Consider the following 18,852-nt stretch of genomic DNA (forward strand, 5'->3'; position numbering starts at 1 on the left):
GTTATCTGTTGAAAATCCTCACCACTGTTCCAACCCAGTCCATGTCCATCCTTCTTTCTTTTGCCACACCTCTCTCCAGTGCTCACAGATGTGGTGGAAATAACATGTTTATTTTTTTAAGGAGGCTGAATTACTGGAGAATGTTATCATTTACTTTCTTAGCTGGCTATGCTCTCTGTGCTTAGTTTTCCATTATTTACTGTAAAATTGTTTCCCAAATTTGTATACATTTTCTTACATGGGTGCTTCAAGAAAACCTCATCTGAAACTGAAAGTCTGCGCTCTATTTCATTTCATCGTGTGGGGTTTTCCAACGTGTTTATATTACACTAAATGCCCATCAGAATGGTTATCTTACACAGAGATGTTTAGAGGATATCCATGTGCCTTGTTAAACATAATCTATCCAAACATATGTAGCTTTGGATAACAAGGATTGCAAATATACATGTGCATTAGTTTTAAAACTTCCCTTCCTAGAAGCCTTTATTTAAATTGGCAAATGCATATATCTACAGATTTGTTAGTGTTTGCTGACCTAGAATAAACAAATCAAAGATCCCAGAAATTTTTTACAGAAGAGAAACTAGTAGGTATGTTAGCTTTTCAAAAAGATATATACATAAATACATATAACAGCAGTTAAAGAAAAGGGGTCCATGAATTTGAAAAAGAGCAAACTTTGGAGGGAAGAAAGGGAAGGAAAAAATGATGTAATTTACATTACAATTTTTAAAAAGGTAGTTTTTTCCTGTTCTGAGATGGAAAAGCATCATGTGGCTCATGTAACATGGGTCTGTGACTGTTTGGCTGCAAGCATTCAGTGCTATGACATTCACTCATTCATTCATTCATTCATTCATTCATTCATTCATTCATTTATAATTCAGCACAGTTGGAGCAATTTAAGTCAGAATAAGTCTCTTTTGTGACAGATTAGGGTATGGTCTTCTCTGTGGGTTCCATGCAGACAGATACAACTTCCCTCAAATCTTGATGCTCCAATTTTCCAAATGCAAATTAGCCTAAAAAGATACTTCAAAGGAATTAATTTCACACTAACTAAGCCTTTTATGGGGGCTGTGAGACAATGAAAGGAAATCTTACTCCTTTATAAGTTGTATCTACAAATGTTTTCACTTACATATTTATACATATATATGTGAAGCCCACAGACTTTTTTTTGTCTTATTCCCATAGAATCTCTGTAAAACCACATTCACCCACATCTGCAGGCTTTTTCCATTCTCCAGCTGAGACAAGAACAAGTTTCAGGCCCATCCTGCTCTGGGGTTGCCTCCTAAGGTAGAAGATGTATTTTTGTCTTTTGCATACTGCCTAGGTCCAGGGTCGTACCTGACTGGGCAGTGAAGGAATGGGGAAAGAAAAGGCAAACACAGACCCAGAAGAGCTGGGATTAGGCTCTGGATTCCCCAGAGGAGAAGCCATGTCATCCAGGAGACTCAGCAGGTTTTTTATATATAATTGAATAGAAGGTGGGGTTATTGCATACAACTAAACCTAGGAGGTTTACAGTATACAGTTAGATAAGAGAAACAGGTTGGCTAGGTTGCAGGGGGCAGTCTTCAGGCTGTAACTATCTAGGAGAAGAGTATAGTGAACACTTTATGCAGAAAATTAGGCCCTGGGTGTTGGTGAACGGCACTGGCAAACTCCACCACAGGCTCCAGGTGAACGTCTCCCAGACAGTCGTAGTTTACATTACCACTTCCTTCCTGTTATTAATAAATGAGCTTTGCTTTACAAACTCATAGATTAGTACCTCAGATGAACTAATTAGTTAACTTAATGTGCTAAGATTTGGTTTTAACGAGTTGAAATTTATTCCTTTGGAACAAGAAATATGAACACATGAATATAAAACTATAGAGAAAAAGTCACAAGGTTTTTTGAGAGGTTGAACATCATTATCCTTGGACATCATTGCACTGAGTAGATTCATATTGTACTAACTCCCAATTGCCAAGTGGACTCAGCTCAATAAAATCTAGGTTTCAACTATAGTATCAACAAAAATAACATAAAACAAGTAGGTCTTGATCTGTATATTCATATACCTCTTAGTCTACAGAGAAGAAAAGTATTGATGAATATTATTTGAAAGGACACCCCACTCATATTATCAATGTCCTATATGAAATAAGCAACGATAGGACTTCAGTAATTCCAGTTCTCTGAAATGAAGTGATTCTGGCTTGATTAACTGAGGGGGCGGTTGTTTTGAGCATTTACTGTGTGCCAAACCCCAAAACTTCTGACTTCACTTGGCTTTAACCTGCATAGTAATCCTGGGCTTTATCAACAAGACAACAAAAAGACAGATCACTGGGGAAAATATGCAAATTCAGTTTGCATGTGAAAGCACTATTTGCAAGAAGCCAGATGAATTAAAACTAAAATAAATGTACCAGGCCTGTGAGCAGGAAGACCAGAACTGGGAAAAACATGGAGAGCTCCAGTGTGCTACTGGAAGAAGCTAGTCCACTGTGTCTAAAGTGGCTTTAATATTTTCACTCTTCTTTAACTCTTTAATCTTTATTTATAAGTGTGGGTGCTTTGCCTGCATGGATGTCTGTTCACCATGTACCCCTAGAACCTGAGTTACAGGTTTTTTTTTTGGGGGGGGGGTTGTTAATTGCCACGTGGATGGTGGGAAGAGGACCTGGGTCCTCTGGAAAAGCAGCCAGTGCTCTTAAACACTGAGCCATCTCTCCAGCCCCAGTGTGCTTACTCTTTGACTCAATTTTAGTTCTAGGAAGTTTGTCATACAGGTAACTAAATACAAGTGCAACAAAGAAATAGGAATTAGGCTGTTTTGGCTCATGTGACAAACTGCCTTAGACTTGTGCATAATTTATTAATAGCAAATTGCTTCCAGTTCTGCAGGCTGAGAAGTGTGAGATCAAGACAAAGACACTTGAAAATGTGGCAAGGCCTCAGTTCCCATCTCAGACACTATCATCTCTCCTCACTCTCACACTGCGGAAGAGGGAAACAAACACCTTTGTGAGGGCACTGAAGCCACTCACAGGCTGTGTGCTGTGACCTCATCACCTCCCGAAAGTCACACCTCCCATGTCACACTAGTGATTAGATTTCTGTGTATGAATTTAAGGACAGACATTCTGTCTCTGGAACAATAAACATGTTCATTGCAAAATTGTTTGTAATAGTAGCAAGCTGTGTAAAAAAAAATGTCCAGCTGTAAAAGATTAAATAGCAAACTCTAGTAATCCCAATATTATTAAACTAGATAGATGCCAATGAACGGATAGAGAGTTCTACAATATTTTTTTAAGTATACAACTCTAGTTCAAAAGCAATGGCTCTAATTGGCTTACATTTCTACTTTAATATTGTAAGTATTCAGGCTCATATGTAGGATATTTCTGAAAGGAAACCCAATGAACCATTGAGTGCAGCCCTTTGGATAATGAAGTTGCCAGGTCTTGAGGCAGAAAGTTATTTATTTCTTCTATCCTTTGGCCATATTTGAATAACTTTTTATAGTGTTATCACTTAAACAAAAGCAGTTTAAAAACAAAGATGATTCTATCCTAGTTTCCTTTACCCACAGTCATACTGGACACTTCTTGACTTTATTTGAAAATGACATTTCAAAAATATGTTGGCCTAAACAATTTTGCTGTTGTTTTTCTCTAATAAATATTAATGTATCATATTAATGTATCATATTTCTCCATTGGAGAAGTAGAAACATCATGACCAGCTGAGAGTCATTTGGCCAGTGAGTGAGGAGACTGTATTTCTGATGCAATTATTTCGACTAATGTCCCTCAGATCTGGACAGATGGAAGGATGGATCCAAGGAGCCCAAGCTCAATGAATCATACATTATTTCTTAGGATAGAAAGTTATAGTTCAGGATTTTCTGTAGGTCATAGATGGTATAGCATAGTTTTCTAATAAATACTAGATGCAATCTTCTGTCAGAAAGAGAAGAAAATGAGACTGAACTTGAGCTGTATTTCCTCTAATTTAAGACTGCCATTTCAAGCCATATCATTTCCCCTTTCATGATAGGTATTTTATCTTTAAAAGAAGTAAGGACTTGTCAGGTAATCTTCATGTCTGATTGCCTGCCGAGAAGAACACAATTTCCCTGTTCAATTATCTTTAGGATTCTTTTTGGGGGGCTATTTGCTTTCTCCTATCTCTTCAGAAGGTGTTATGTTTTTCTCCCAGATGAAGTGGTCTGTGCCACTCCCTTTCTGTGTTCTCACTGCACATTCATACTGGGTGTTGTTATCAATTAATGTAGACAAATTCTACCTCCAGAGAATGAACATGAAAGAAAAAAGTTAATATTTTTTCCCAAAAAGATAGTAGAACAAAATGAAATACATAAAGGAGAAACTATACAGCCATCTTTTCTTGATGCCTAGCTCTTTTGAGAAGCACTTATTCCCTGAACTTTGCACTCCCATTAAAAACATAGGTCTGTGTTGGATTGATACAAATACTTGCTGTAGAAATCTCTGCAGTTGACAAAGTTGGAGGTACTGAACTTGTCTGGGACATCACTTGGGAAGAATGAGCCAAATTTTAGTATTTGGTTGATACTTTTTAAAGCAAATAAACCCTGAAAGTGTTCCCTCTGTTCCTGATTTTGGACCAAGAGTAGGCACAGAACAGCAGCATGCTGCCAAGAATACAGGATGCCAAGACAGAACGCTATATGCACATTTGGCCTTCGAGAAAAGGGATGAGGCAGAGAGGGAGGCTTCAGAAGCATGTGTCAGTCTGCTGGAGTCTCTGTCCCTGCCCTCCTCTTCTCCCTGTTTCTCTGCCATTCTGTCATCAAGGAGGAAGCAGAGCTTACATGGAGTTTGCAGCTATGATTGGCTTCCCCCTGTCAGAGTTGGTGCTAGGTCCCTGGGCTGAATAGAGGAGAGCTACATTGTTAAGAAAAGGCCTTCCAGCAAGAGGACGAGGATAATTGACAGTTCACTCAAGTGGAGAGAGAGAAAATTAGCACCATGTGCCGCTCAGCTTGCTGCATAGTGCTTCAAACAAGTTCACGTAGATGGGTTTCCCAAGCCTCGCTCCGCCACGCCACCAGTGCGGCTCCATTCACTAATAACACGCGTTCTGCCGTTACCCTGTACATGCGCCGACTCTCTCTCCTGAAATGTACCATCCTGAAATGTCTCACTCATGTGTCTTGTAACGCCAGACACTGTTCTGAGCTCACACATGCCCCTCTGATGTACCATGAAAAAGAATCCCTTTCACCCATTTCCTGTTCCTCTTGGTCCCCAGCTGTGTCTGCCGTCCTTAAGTGCTTTAGCGCTTTTCTCTCAGATAGAGCTGAGAGATAGAGCTGGCTTTTGGGTAAATACAAACCCTGTCTCTTTGCTACTGACAAAAATAAAAATCTACCAGATGAAAACTCTCTGATACATTTGCATGTGAGTAAGAATTCTGGCTTATGGTGCAAAGTAATAAGAGAAAATTTGAGGACAGGAATTCTGTGTGACTTAAAGTTGAGCATCCCACGTAGATTTCAAAATAGGAAATCAGAAGTGACAAGAAGTTGAGATGGACCGGAGAGTTAATTTTTCTGTGTATCCAGGTTTCCAGATGATATTAAACTCCCTCTTTCACATCCCTTTGAATTCCTGTGACTGCACCATAGACCCATGAAGGCTAGGAATGTCGGTAATAAACATTCTCATTAACTGTCTGTTACTCTCAAATAATGCCAAGATATTTAATTATCGTGGATGTATAACCCACTTAAATATCACAAAGTCTTCAGTTAATTTTTTTGTGAAAAAAAAATCATATACTGTCATTGTTGAATTTTCCCTTTTAACCCAGTTGTGAGATCCCCAGTGATATTATAGAATAATATCTGAACCTAAATATAGAGAAATCAACTTAATTTCAAAATGCTTTAATTTGATCAATTTTTATTTAATTCACTGTTTTTAATCAGGTGATTTTTCCCTTTTTTAATTGATTTTTTATTAATTACAATTTATTCATTTTGGATTTTCCCTTCTTACTTGTAAGTCACTTGTCTATTTTTATCTTATTGCAAGGACCAGAACAATGTTAAATACTATTGGTGTTTTAAAGAATCTTTATTTTTAATTTTACTATAGAAGTCTACATTATTTTATTTTAAAATTAAATTAAAACAATAAACAAGATATTCTATCTTATCTTGATAAGGTCTCCTTTTTACATATTATTTCTTATTTCTCTTAAATTTATATTATGTGACAATGGATGTCTCTAATATAAATTTACATCATTACATTTTACTTAATTGTACCTAATTACATGGCATATGATAGAAGATAAATCATTGGAAAAATCTTTGTGGTTCTTGATGGAATTTGTTCAGTATTGGTTATATCATCCATGCTAGGTAATGAGATCTCATTCTGCCATTGAACAATACACTCAGCATCTTTTTTCTTTTTTTAATTTAATTTTATTTATATATGTATTTATTATAATTTATTCACTTTGTATCCCTGCTGCAGCCCCCTCCCTTGTCTCCTCCCAGACCCAACCACTCTCCCTCTTCTCCCCCTTACGTCCTTTCCCTAGTCCCCTGATAAAGGAAGACCTTCTTCCCTTCTATCTGACCCTAGCTTCTCAGAACTCATCAGGAGTAGCTGCATCATCTTCCTCTGTGGCCTGGCAAGGCTGCACACCCCCAGGGGGAGGTGATCAAAGAGCCACTCAGTTCATGTCAGAGTTAGCCCCTGTACCCCTTACTAGAGAACCCACTTAGAAACTGAGCAGCCAATGGGCTTCCTTTGAACAGGGACCTAGGTCCTCTCTATGCATGGTCCTTGGTTGGAATATCAGTTCCTGCAGGGCCCCCTGGATCCAGGTATTTTGGCTCTGTTTTTCTCCTTGTGGAGGTCCTGACTCCTCCAGGTCTTTCTATCTCCCTCTTCTTCCATAAGGATTCCAGCACTCTGGCCAAAGTTTGGCTATGAGTCTCAGTATCTTCTTTGATACCCTGGTAGGTAGAGTCTTTCAGAGGTCCTCTGTAGAAGGCTGCTGTCCTATTCCTTGTTTTCTACTATTTCTGATGTCTATCCTGTTTGCCCTTCTGAATGAGAATTAAGCATCTTCCCTAGGGGCCTCCTTGTTGTTTAGCTTCTTAAGGACTATAGATTCTAGTATGTGTATCCTATATTATATGGCTAAAGAGAAGGAACATTACCTAACTCATTCTATGAGGCCACAGTCACATTGAAACCTAAACCACACAAAGATCCTACAAAGAAAGAGAACTTCAGACCAATCTTGCTTATGAACATTGACACTAAAATAACCGCAAACGGAATTCAAGAACACATTAAAGATACCATCCACCATGACCAAATAGGCTTTATCCCAGGCATGCAGGGGTGGTTCAACATACGAAAATCCATCAATGTAATCCACCATATAAACAAACTGAAAGAAAAAAACCTAGATGATCATCTCCTTAGATGCCAAAAAAGCATTTGACAAAATTCAACACCCATTCATGTTTAAAGTTTTGGAGAGATCAAGGATACAAGGCACATACCTAAACATAGTAAAAGAAATATACAGCAGACCTATAGCCAACATCAAACTAAACAGAGAGAAATTTGAATCTTTTTTCTTACTGAGAGACAGAATTTCATTTAGTAGCTTAGGCTTACCTTGAACTACCAATCTTTCTGCTTCAGCGTCCTGAGTGACTGAGCCACCGTAGACCCAGTGATGACCTACCCCTGAGGGGGGAGCAGCCTTACCAGGCCACAGAGGAAGACAATGCAGCCACTCCTGATGAGACCTAACAGACTAGGATCAGAAGGGGAAAAAGAAACCCTCCCCAGTGGACTTGGGGAGGGGCGTGTGTGGAGAAGGGGGAGGAAGGGACGGATTGGGAGGGGAGGAGGAAGGGAACTAGAGGGGGGATACAAAGTAAATAAAGTGTAATTAAAAATAAAATTAAATTAAAAACTCGAGGGAAGAGGAAAAATAAGTGACAAAAGATTAATGACGTAATACTGAAAAAAAAAAAACTTTGGAGTTCAACATACATTGGTTCTGCTTCCCTGAGTAATATTATAGAGCTGTTTGAGCTTGTTTTCCTACTTGAAAACTGGTGATAATAAAGTCTGCCTCTTAAAAAATAAAAATAAAAAAAGGATGATTGGTGAACATCATGAATTTTCTCTATAATCATATGAAAGAATGGTGTGTAGATATATGTACTTATATCTGTAAATGTGTGTGTGTTTGTGTTTGTGTGTAATCACCTTAAAGTAGTTTGTTCATCTGAAAAAAATCACAAATAAAACAACCAGGTCCTGAAGTGGGGATCAGGGCTTTCTTTCAATTAATGTATTGACTGTTTTCAGTTTCCTTTGTGTGTCTCGGTTGACATGCATTTTCTTTTTGGTTGAATAGGTTTTGATGTGTTTTATTTTTCAGGAACAATTGCTGTCTTTACTGTATGATTTTAAAACATCTAGCTTAAGTCTTCCACTTTTGTGTTTTTAAGAGTTTCTCTACATCTGATATGTCCTGTCTGTCAGAACAACACAGCTGGGATGGGTGCCTGTCTTCAAGTAGAATGGAAAAACACAGAAAAAAAATAAAAGAAAAAAAGGACACATCTCCCCTGAGATGCCAAAACCACAGATCTACCCTGAGGCAGATTTGGTGCCAGAATTCCTTCTGCCAGCATCCTGCATAAATCTAGTTAAAGTGCTCGTAGACAATATTGCCCACAGGTATCTAGCTGAAACAAAAACAAATCTGTGAAGGAACACTTTAAAATCAGGCTTAAGGATATTATAAGATAAAATTCCTAAGAACCTTCTCCAAAATGATGTGTGTGTGTGTGCGAATGTGTGTGTATATAACATGTAAATATGGAAAACACACAGAGACATATACCACCTTGATCAGTAGTCATTTTAAATTTTACAAAAATCACAGCCAATTTGATATGGCCTGAATTTAGTAATAATCTATCCTGTGACATAAAATAACCCTATTGAATATGCTTTAAGAATGAGAGAACACTGGTGGTATGCCTGAGGAAAAGGGGGCGGGCAAATTAGTCATGGAGATTCAAGAGGACCCAAATAAAACTTTTGCCAATGAGAAATAATGTGAGTTTAAAATTCAAAGGACAAATGAAACATGAAATTAAACAGAGATTTGGTGAAAATGGTGAACTGATTAATAAATCATAAACAGAATGTATTTAGAACTGTGGAACAATCAAAACAGGAAATATTTGAAATGGAATCAAGACATAAGGGTTGGATGAGGATCTCAAACATATTTAGTGGGATTCCCATGAGAGGCAAATAGAACACACAGAGAGGAGAAAACTGGGAGAACCAGAAGCTGAACTGTTTCCAAGGCTACTGATAAAGCTGAGTCCTTGTATCATGAGTTATAAATCCAGTGAGTTCATAAAAACGTAAACAAAATTTAAACTTCAGGAGATCTGAGTAAAACTTCAAAACAACAAGGCCATAAAAAAAAAGTTTCCTGCAATGGCCTGAAGTCAAATTAAGGATTGGTTTCTAAAAGCTAACCTACATTGGAATTGCATCTTTAAAATCATAGTAATTGCATTTATTGTGTATACCAACAAAACTTGTATTTCCTAAATGTGGGTTATGACCCTTCTGTGGAATCAAAACCTGAGAGTGACTACCTCCAGGGGACCATGACTTAAGACACTTTAACTTTGGATGCTTTGGAAAAAGGAAATCGGCATAGTGGGAAGGACTGACATTCACAAAGGAAGCCTGGATGGATATGAAGAGACATTGGACGATAGGCGCTCACAAATCAGAGCTGCGCTGAAGCACTTTGAGATTTTGATGTTATTTAGAAAAAGATAAAGATGTTAACTTGCTTTTGACTTTGAAGATAATATGAATATTTAAGTGTACAGATATCTTTTGAAGTTATAAATAAACATGTAAACTTCCAAACGACGGGGGAAATAGAATGAATGGAGACAGAGAAGATACTTCAGCTGGGGGAGAAAAGAAACTTGCTACCCAAACATGAGGACCTGAGATCACAGCCCAGGCATCCACATCAAATATGGGCACTTCTGCAGACGCTGTTATTTGCAGTGCTGGAGAGGTGGAAGCAACCAGATCCTAGGGGCTTGCTGATGAGTTTCGTGTTTAAAGGAAGACCCTGCCTGTCTCAAATGGTGGAGATGTGATTGAAGAAGACTCCTGACAGCAACCTCGTGTCTGCACATGAACACACACTCATGCTGACACCACCCCATGCTAACACATACAATCTCGCACCACACACAAAAAGTCAAATATGTATAACAAAAGAAAATCTTTTTATAATTTTCAAAAAGCAATCAATGCTAAAAAAAAAAAAAAAAGTTCAAATCTAAAGAAAAAATATTTCAACTCAAGAAACAATTCTAGATTTTATAAGGTTCAAAATATATTATAAAAAATTTGAAAAAAAAAACCCAAAATATATTAAGATGTTCAAATATCAGGGAAACAGTAATGTAACGACAATAGAAAACAAAACATACTTTAATGACAGGAGAAATTGGCAAATGTACCTTCAGACATTTCTCTTTAGTAAGAATCTCAAAAGTAATGATATTGTGCTAATGTAAGATGTTAATTGAGGGGAAATGGCTTATGGGTAAAGGACTTGCTGCATTGGTGTGAAGACTGCTTTTGGATATCCAGGACCCCTTAAAACCTGGGTGCTGCGGCACACACCTGTGTTCTCACCACTGACAACATGGGAGGCAGAGACAGGCAGATCCCAATCAACCCATGGCCAGGAAGCCAGGCCGATGTGGCAAAGTTCCAAGAAAATGAGAGAGCCCATCTCCAATAAAAGGTGGAAGGCAGATGACACATACAGGGTTTTATGGGAACAAAAGGGGCTGCAATCATCTAATGGATAGCAGGGCTTCTAAAAACCTAGAGGGCACATACTGCTTGTAGGATAAAATTGCTACTGAGAGCTAGCCTTAGATCACTCAACTCCAGTGAGCTGGTTGCCAGACTTTTTTTTTTTTTTAACTGTGACAGAGGGTTTGCTGAACAGACGCAGGCTTCCTTACAGAGCTTCTACAACTTGAATTGTGTCATTGTGGGTCAAGGGTGGCAGCCTACAGTCCTGTTGCAAGCTAAGTCATGCTAAGGATGGCAACCTTGAAATCCCCATGACACAAGTTGTATTCAGGGAGGGTTTTTCCCCTGCCTTTTTGGCTGACACTGATTTCTGTCTTTTCCCATGTGCTTTTATCAATATCCAGACACTGAAGTCTCTTAACCCTCATCCAGTTAAAATCTTTCTGAGTAGGAAATCTAAGGCACTATCACACACTGATGTTTTTAGGTACCTTTAGAAGCATTCGGAGACCTAACCCAGAGATCATGTTGTTCAAACTCTCTGTTATGATAGCCTACTACTGGAAAACTAAATGTGTTTTTTTTTTTTTCAATCACTTTTACAAGACAGTTCTTTATTTTGTGCAGAATTTAACAATTAGAATTATAAGCAGAACCATGTTTTTCCATCAAAAATTATTTGCTTTCTCATTTCTCTAATATTATTCTTAGCCTTGCCTATTAATATTGAAACACTTTTGTCTACCAAACTGAAAAAAAAGAAAGAAAAAGCAGAAGACATCTGAAGACCAACACCCAAGATTGCCTTTTGACTACACATGTACATGTATGATCACATGTGTACAAACTCATACACAAAAGCTAATTCAACATCTAAAAAATTATATTAAAAACAAATATAACATTTGAGATACTAGAGTATGCATGCAGCCATTTGACAGCTTTTACTGCATTATCCAGATCACACTTTCCCAACACAATTTAGTCCAAACTTTTTAGGTCAATTAATAAAATAAAACTTTCACTATGATAGTATTGTGTGTGTGTGTGTGTGTGTGTGTGTGTCTGTGTCACTGCATAGCTTTTATTGGCCCTGTCATTGCCTTCCCCTGCCCTTTTTCCTCCATTCTTGCTAGTTCTCTGTCTTAATGCCCATAAAATCCCTTTTATGCATACTAGTAACATATACACAATATGTGTGTATACTCAGGTCTACAATCTTCATGTGAAAGAAAACATGCAGTATTTTGTCTTTTCCTCCAGTGCCATCTCTTGGCTTCCCTTTAGACCTAAATCCTAGTAACATATTTGTGGCTTTTTTTGTAATTTTCTGTTTCCAAATCTTGGTTGTGTTTAAACTCTACTTCGCTCTTTTTTATCTTATTTTATTTTATTTTTAGCTCCTAAAAGTGCCTTTCATTTTGGAGTTGGAGCCATTTTCCTTTAAGCTTCTTCTTTAGTCTAAATTTTAATATAAATTCTCAAAATTTGTTCGAGTCCAAGAATAAAAAGTAATCAGGTTGTTCTCTGTTCTCTCATTATTATGCGAGGACCATTTCAACTGGAGTCTTGAGACTCCTTTCTGTATTGCTCTCCTAGGAGAAGATGGCTACTGTAATTGGGCAAGGCTTGTCTTGCACCACTACTACCCTTAGTGACTGGGAAAGAATACCTCTTGATGCTCAGCATCTACATCCCTTTACAGCCTGCAAGTGATGGCAAGCAGAGCTCTGTCCTCCTGCTGCACAGTACTGAGGAGATGCCTTCTGTCTCTGGAAAGATTTGGTACCACATAAATGAAGAATGGCATTGCACCTCTCTGCTGTGAACAAGCTTCATGGGTTTTTTTTAATTGATATATAATAAAGTGATTAACTGACAGGTAAATACTGCGTGCTGTCTTAGGTACGTTTCCTGTTGCTGTGGTAAAACACCCTAGCAAATGGACTCGAGTAAGGAAGAGGTTATCTCAACTCATAGTTCAGGGGTCAGTCCATCATGGTGGGCAGTCTGGGCAGCAGGAGTTTAAGCAGCTGGTCGCATTGCATCTGAAGCAGGAAGCAAAGAACAATGACTACAGTTTCGTAGCTAGCTTCCGTCACACCGCCAAGGCAGCAGGATGCGAAGGATTTCTCACTGTGCTCCCAGGTTCCCCCACTTTAAGAGGTATCTTTCTTTCCTCTCACACTGCAGAGTCATCTGAATTTGGTCCATCCATGGTGATCCACACCACAGTCCCATTTGGAGTGACACACTTGGAGCACAGTGAGGAGGATGTGCAGGAGCTAATCACCCAGCAGCTGGAGACCATTCTGCCAGCTTTGCCTCAGCCCGTTGCTACCAAATGCCAGAAGTGGAGATATTCACAGGTAATCAGAGAACACAGAGGCAAAACAGAGGCCTCTTCTGAGTTGGTCAGTAGCACTGACGTCACTGTATTTGCTGCCATTCTCTAGTAGAAGAAATGAATGATGGAATTGTTGACATTCAGATGGCTTTGTCCTACACATGTGTAAATTCTAGAGGTGTCATTGTCACGTAATTTCTGAATGAGATGTTCATGCCGTCTTTACCAGTTTTATCCACATCCCAGCACACCCTGAAATCCTGGGGTTTCTTATAAGGCAGGGCAAGTTATATATCCAAACACAGCTGTTTCTCTAGGGATTTTCCAAATTGACACTGGCCGTACGGTAGCCACTTTAACTATGCAGAGCATTGCAGTATATCACATTAACACAGTGTGCATATTCAGTTACCACAGTTTTCATTTTTATTGAGTTTCTACTTCAGTTTGAGTGGTGACAGCAAGGTCTTTTGTGAGTAACTCTAGAATACTGAGCTGAGCTGCCTTCCAGAGTAAGATAACCCTGTTTATCATTCTCCTAGGTTAGCCTTAAAGCTCTTAATGCAGAGTAAATCTTGACGTTAACACACACACACACACACTTTTACTAGAGTTGGAATTCTGTTCACGGAAATATCTCTGGATCTGTAGACTTGGTTGTGAAGTCATTCGGGGGTCAATGAAGCAAGAGGAAAAGACAGAGACATGTGTTTTCTCCCCTAAGGTTTCTGAGCCCATTGATTAACAGATTTGTGAGCAGTATTGGTTATCCAAGCCATAAAGCCTTCAGAAAAAGCGGTGTTATGGGAAATCTCAGCAGATTTTGTATGTTTTAAAGGGCTTTCCAAATCAGAGGAAATGGTAAATTACTCACTAAAATATTGCAGCAGGTCTGTGTTTACCCATATCTTCTCAAGTTAAATTATACAGTGAACCTCTGGAGGAAATATTTACTTAAGCATGTCATAGTCACTTTAAAAGACTTTGCTCTTTCCTTTTAAAAGCATTGAAAAATCTCAATAGCTAATGATAATTATCTCAGTTTTAGGTTAGCTTGAAAAAGAAGCCAGGGGGAAAAAATCTTGTTATTATTTGAAGCTAGGTATAAGTCATTTCACCTATAGTAAATACTCCTTTAAAAGAAAAATAGATTGTGAAGTTTGTGTGTGTGCTTATTCTCATAAACAATTTATTAATAGACTAAAATTAGCTTTTAAATCTACTCATTTTTTACAATTTTACGTAGTGTAGAAATAGCCCTGTCTTAATCATAAAACAACCTATCCAAAGTTGTACAAGATCACAAAGTTTCATCAAAGGATTATTTGGAACACAATGTATATTCAAACTCTCGCAATGGCTTTTATTGCAATTTGGATGTTGAAATCATTGCACTGCGTTTTTAACTTTGTAGACATAGACACACTGGCTGCAAAGCCTGAAAGGAGACAAGCTTAAAAGCCTGCATTTCCAACTGTTCACATACTTCTCTAGGATCCTGAACACCAGTCTACAAAGAGAGACATTGTCATTTGTGGTAAACATCTCACCTATTATACACATGACCAATGAAAGGTCAAGTGATTTGAGATAATTTACTTCCTTTCAGCTTATATCCTCAAACACTACATCCCCAGTGCTTTTCAAAGGTCCATCTTAACCTTTGGGTTTTGGTGGAGAAGTGTATTCCCTTAGCCTGACCATCATGTATCAGTGTCCTTGTCTCAATTAATCATGTACATTTGTGTGACGGTTGGATATAATAACTGATAAGAGGAAAAATGTAAACCAGAGACACAAAAGAAAGAGGAGCAGGGGTTACATTTTTAGTGTGCCCCATTCCCACATTCTGAGCAGAGGTGGTGCTTTTGAGGGGAAAAAAAAAACAAAAACAAAAACAAAAAAAACCACTCACATTTCCATCTAGTCTAGGTCCCACCTTGTGTTCCTTTTTTTTTTTTATCTCTCCTCTCTTCTCTTCCTTCTGTTCTCTGCACACCAGCTCATTTCTTTTCTTCTCTTTCTCTGAAAAACAAAATGCCAGAGTCCTACACACCTCTATATTTTAAAAGTTTCAACAGAATACAGAGCTAGAATCTCTGTCCCAAACAGTGCCATGTGGATTCTCTGTTCTAAACTCTGCAGGATCAATACTTTCTTTCCATCAGTTTCTTTTCTTCCTTTTCTCTTCTTTTGTGACATTTGAACTGTATCTTGGCACTAAATGCTAGAGGGGGTGGAGCGGCTGGGCTTAAAGCTGGGCAACTCAAAGGCATGATCTTACTTACTGTCAAAAGTAGACACACAACTGGACTCTCCAAAATTCAAAAGCCATCTAACATGAAATGCTAGTGAGGGGACAGAGCAGTAGCAACTCTCACTAATGACTGGTGGAGACACAAACAAATAGAGCCCTAAGTAAATGGGTTAGTAGGTTTTTTAGAAAACTAGACAGGAAAAAGAGAAGAATGGCTGGCTTAGCAAAGATTATTAAGGTACCGAAAATATTTTGACTCTATAATAGTAAATTACATTATACATGTGTCCTAATCCATAGGCTATACAATATTAAAGATGAATCTTAATATAAGCTATGGACTTGTATGTTCTTCACTGCTGTGACAAAGTACCAATATAAAAGCAGCTTAAAGAAGAGATTTGGGGAGTAGAATAATGGCTTAAGGGGTCATGGTCTATCATGACACAGTAGGTATGGCTACAGGAGCATCAGGTAACTAATCAAATTGTTGCTGCAGATAGGAAGCAGAAAAAAAGATGGATACCAATTCTCAGAACACTTTCTCTTACCCCCTTTATAGATTCTAGAACCTCAACCCCTGTGAAAGTTCGACCCACATTTAAGATGTGTCTCTTCTGCTCAATTAAACCCCTCCGATGAAACCTTCACAGGCATACCCAAAAATACGTCTCTTAGGCAATTCTAAATCAAGACAATGAAAGATTAACCACCATAGGGTGGTGTCAATTTGGATACATCAGTTTCATTAGCTCACCGTGCATCACCGTAGCAAGAGCCGGGCAAGCATGAGAGATTACATGGTGGACCATGAAGCCAGAGTCAGCCAGAAGACTCTGTGATGACAACTGACCTCTTCTAAGAAGTAGCCCAGGGTCTGATAACTACAACTCTCCCCAACAGCCCAACCACTCACCACTAGGCTCCATCTCCCCAACCTCCCGCTGTTGCTACACAGGGAACCTAGCCCCCAACAGCACGGACCCTTGGAAAACACCCACAAGCCATGTCCACTCCATCACATTTACCTTAAAAGGTGCTCATAAAAATATGCATACAGATTTTTCAAACCTCCTAAGTCATATAAACACTGTATTTTAACGGAATTTTGAGTTTGCCAGTGTTAACCCACTATAGTGATAAGAAAACAAACGCTCAGGGAGAAAAAAATTAAGTGACTTCCTTACCCTCTCACAGACAATGATCCCAGCGTGCGCTATAGGTTCATCTGATGAGTACTCTTCCCTCCTGGGCAACTAACTACCCACAGGTTCAAAAAATTAGAGTGTGAACATCTTTGATAAGGGCTTTGGTAATGTCCATCACAACCTCTCTCCTCTGATTCCCTTGGCAGATTCCTCTCAGATCCCACATAAACTCTTAAGAGAAAGCATCAACAGATTAATGCTCCAGCTACTATCTTTAAAAGATTGGGGCTTATTTGTACGTGGGGAACAGTTTCTCATTTTCCTGTTGTTCTCCATGCCCAGTGCCATCTCTCGCATATCCACAAAGGCAAGAGGAGGGGGAACATGTTCACTTGCCTAGTCCCCGAGGAATGCCTAGCATGTCACCAGTTTCTGTTCTGAAACCATAGAGACTAATATCTGCTGAGGGCGCTAAGACTCTAAATTGAATTTTGTCTTAAACATAGCGGTACATTTTTGTGGGTGCTGCAAATGAAGGGAAAAAATGTGTTTGAACAACTTGGCAACTGTTTCTGTGCTTTTCATCTAGGGTTTGGATGAACTTCCTCAACTGCTGGATTTGGGTTTAGCTTAAGAAAGCAGTGGCATATTTTCTTTAATAGTTCTCAGTTCTTCCATTTTACATCACTTTTTCCTCCATAATTTAAAAGTTTATCCAGTTAATGTAATTTGGTGTTTAGTCCATACAGCATATCATTAAGGATTCTGGAACAAGTTGGTTATTTTCACACTTTCAGCAGAAAATTGTTGGCTAAAAATGGCTTTCCACATAACCTGACACAGGACACTCAGTAGTGCGACTGACCCTGCTGCTCTCAGCACTGTGGTCCTGTGCTTTCCTTTATTTCAGTGTCTTCTTGGGAGACTCCTCAAGCCATTCCTGGTAACTGATTGGTGTTGAGGGGTAACTATGATTTTCTCCATACTTCCTTGGTTTAAAAAAAAATAGTGGCTTTCCACCATTTTTCTTTGAGCACTCATGAGTTGCTTATTTATTGTTGTTATTATTATTAGTAGTAGTTGTTGTAGTATTTTGATTTTTCAAGACAGGGTTTATCTGTGTAGACCTCGCTGTCCTGGAACTCATTTTGTAGAACAGGCTGACCTTGAACACAGAGATCTGCCTGCCTCTGTCTCCCAAGATCTGAAAATAAAGGTGTGCAGCACCATTTATTTTTAAAAATTTCCAAACACCAAAGAAATCAGAAGAATAATTTTAGAGCACAGCAAGATAGTTAGTTGGCAGGTTAGCACTTTTGACAAAATGAATGAATGAATGAACCAGCGTGTTAAGTTTACACAGTCAAATTAGTTATCAGTAGAACCATCTTTTGTTACTTCGTCTCTTACTCAAAGGTTGTATCTCTCTGCACAGAAGAGAAAGTGCTTCTCTGCACAGGAGAGAAAATGACCACCAGCCTAAAGAGATGACAGATAGAATGTGGAAAATAGCTTTTTCTAGCTATACGTCTGACAGAGGGTTAATATCTATAATGTACAAAGAACCTCAAAATTAAACACTAACCAATAAGTGAGCAACTTAACTGAACAAACAGTTCTCATATATATATATATATATATATATATATATATATATATATATATATATATATATATACACACACACACACACATACAGATGGCCAGTAAATATTTGAAAAAAGTGTTCTTACCATTCTTAGCCATCGAGGAAACACAAACTAAAACTGCTTGGAGATTTCTTCACCTAAGTCAGAATAGCTATCATTAAGGAAACAAATGGCAAGTCCTGGTGAGGATGTAGAGGAAGATGAACCCATACACACAGTTGGTGGGGATGTAAACTGGCACAACCCCTATGGAAGGCAGTATGGAATCTCCTCAAAAACCAGAAGATAGAAGAACAATATGACTCAGCCATTCCACTCAGGTTTATACCTGAAGGGCTCTAAGATAAAATACTACAGAAGTACTTGCACAACGGTGTTTACTGCTGCTACAAAAAGTAGAACCAGCATAGATGTCTATCAGCAGATGAATGAATAAAGAAAACGTGGCAAATATACACAATATAATTTTGTTCAGTCATTAAAAAGAAAGCATCACTTTTTTTTCTGGAAAATGAAGACAACTGGC

The 18,852-nt window shown here is 38.4% G+C and overlaps 1 protein-coding gene across 2 annotated transcripts in view; it reads left to right on the forward strand.

Annotated features, from left to right (window-relative positions):
- Positions 1 to 18,852, forward strand: part of Rnls (renalase, FAD dependent amine oxidase) — a 230,252-nt gene that overhangs the window by 188,439 nt on the left and 22,961 nt on the right. For both annotated transcript variants that reach the window (XM_055614145.1, XM_055614144.1), the window contains exon 6: positions 13,119 to 13,294. In XM_055614145.1, coding sequence (XP_055470120.1) covers positions 13,119 to 13,294 — 176 coding nt within the window. The remainder of the gene's footprint in view (positions 1 to 13,118; positions 13,295 to 18,852) is intronic.

The sequence above is a fragment of the Psammomys obesus genome, unplaced genomic scaffold (assembly GCF_907164565.1).
Source record: "Psammomys obesus unplaced genomic scaffold, mPsaObe1.curated_primary_1811, whole genome shotgun sequence".
NCBI lineage: Eukaryota > Metazoa > Chordata > Mammalia > Rodentia > Muridae > Psammomys > Psammomys obesus.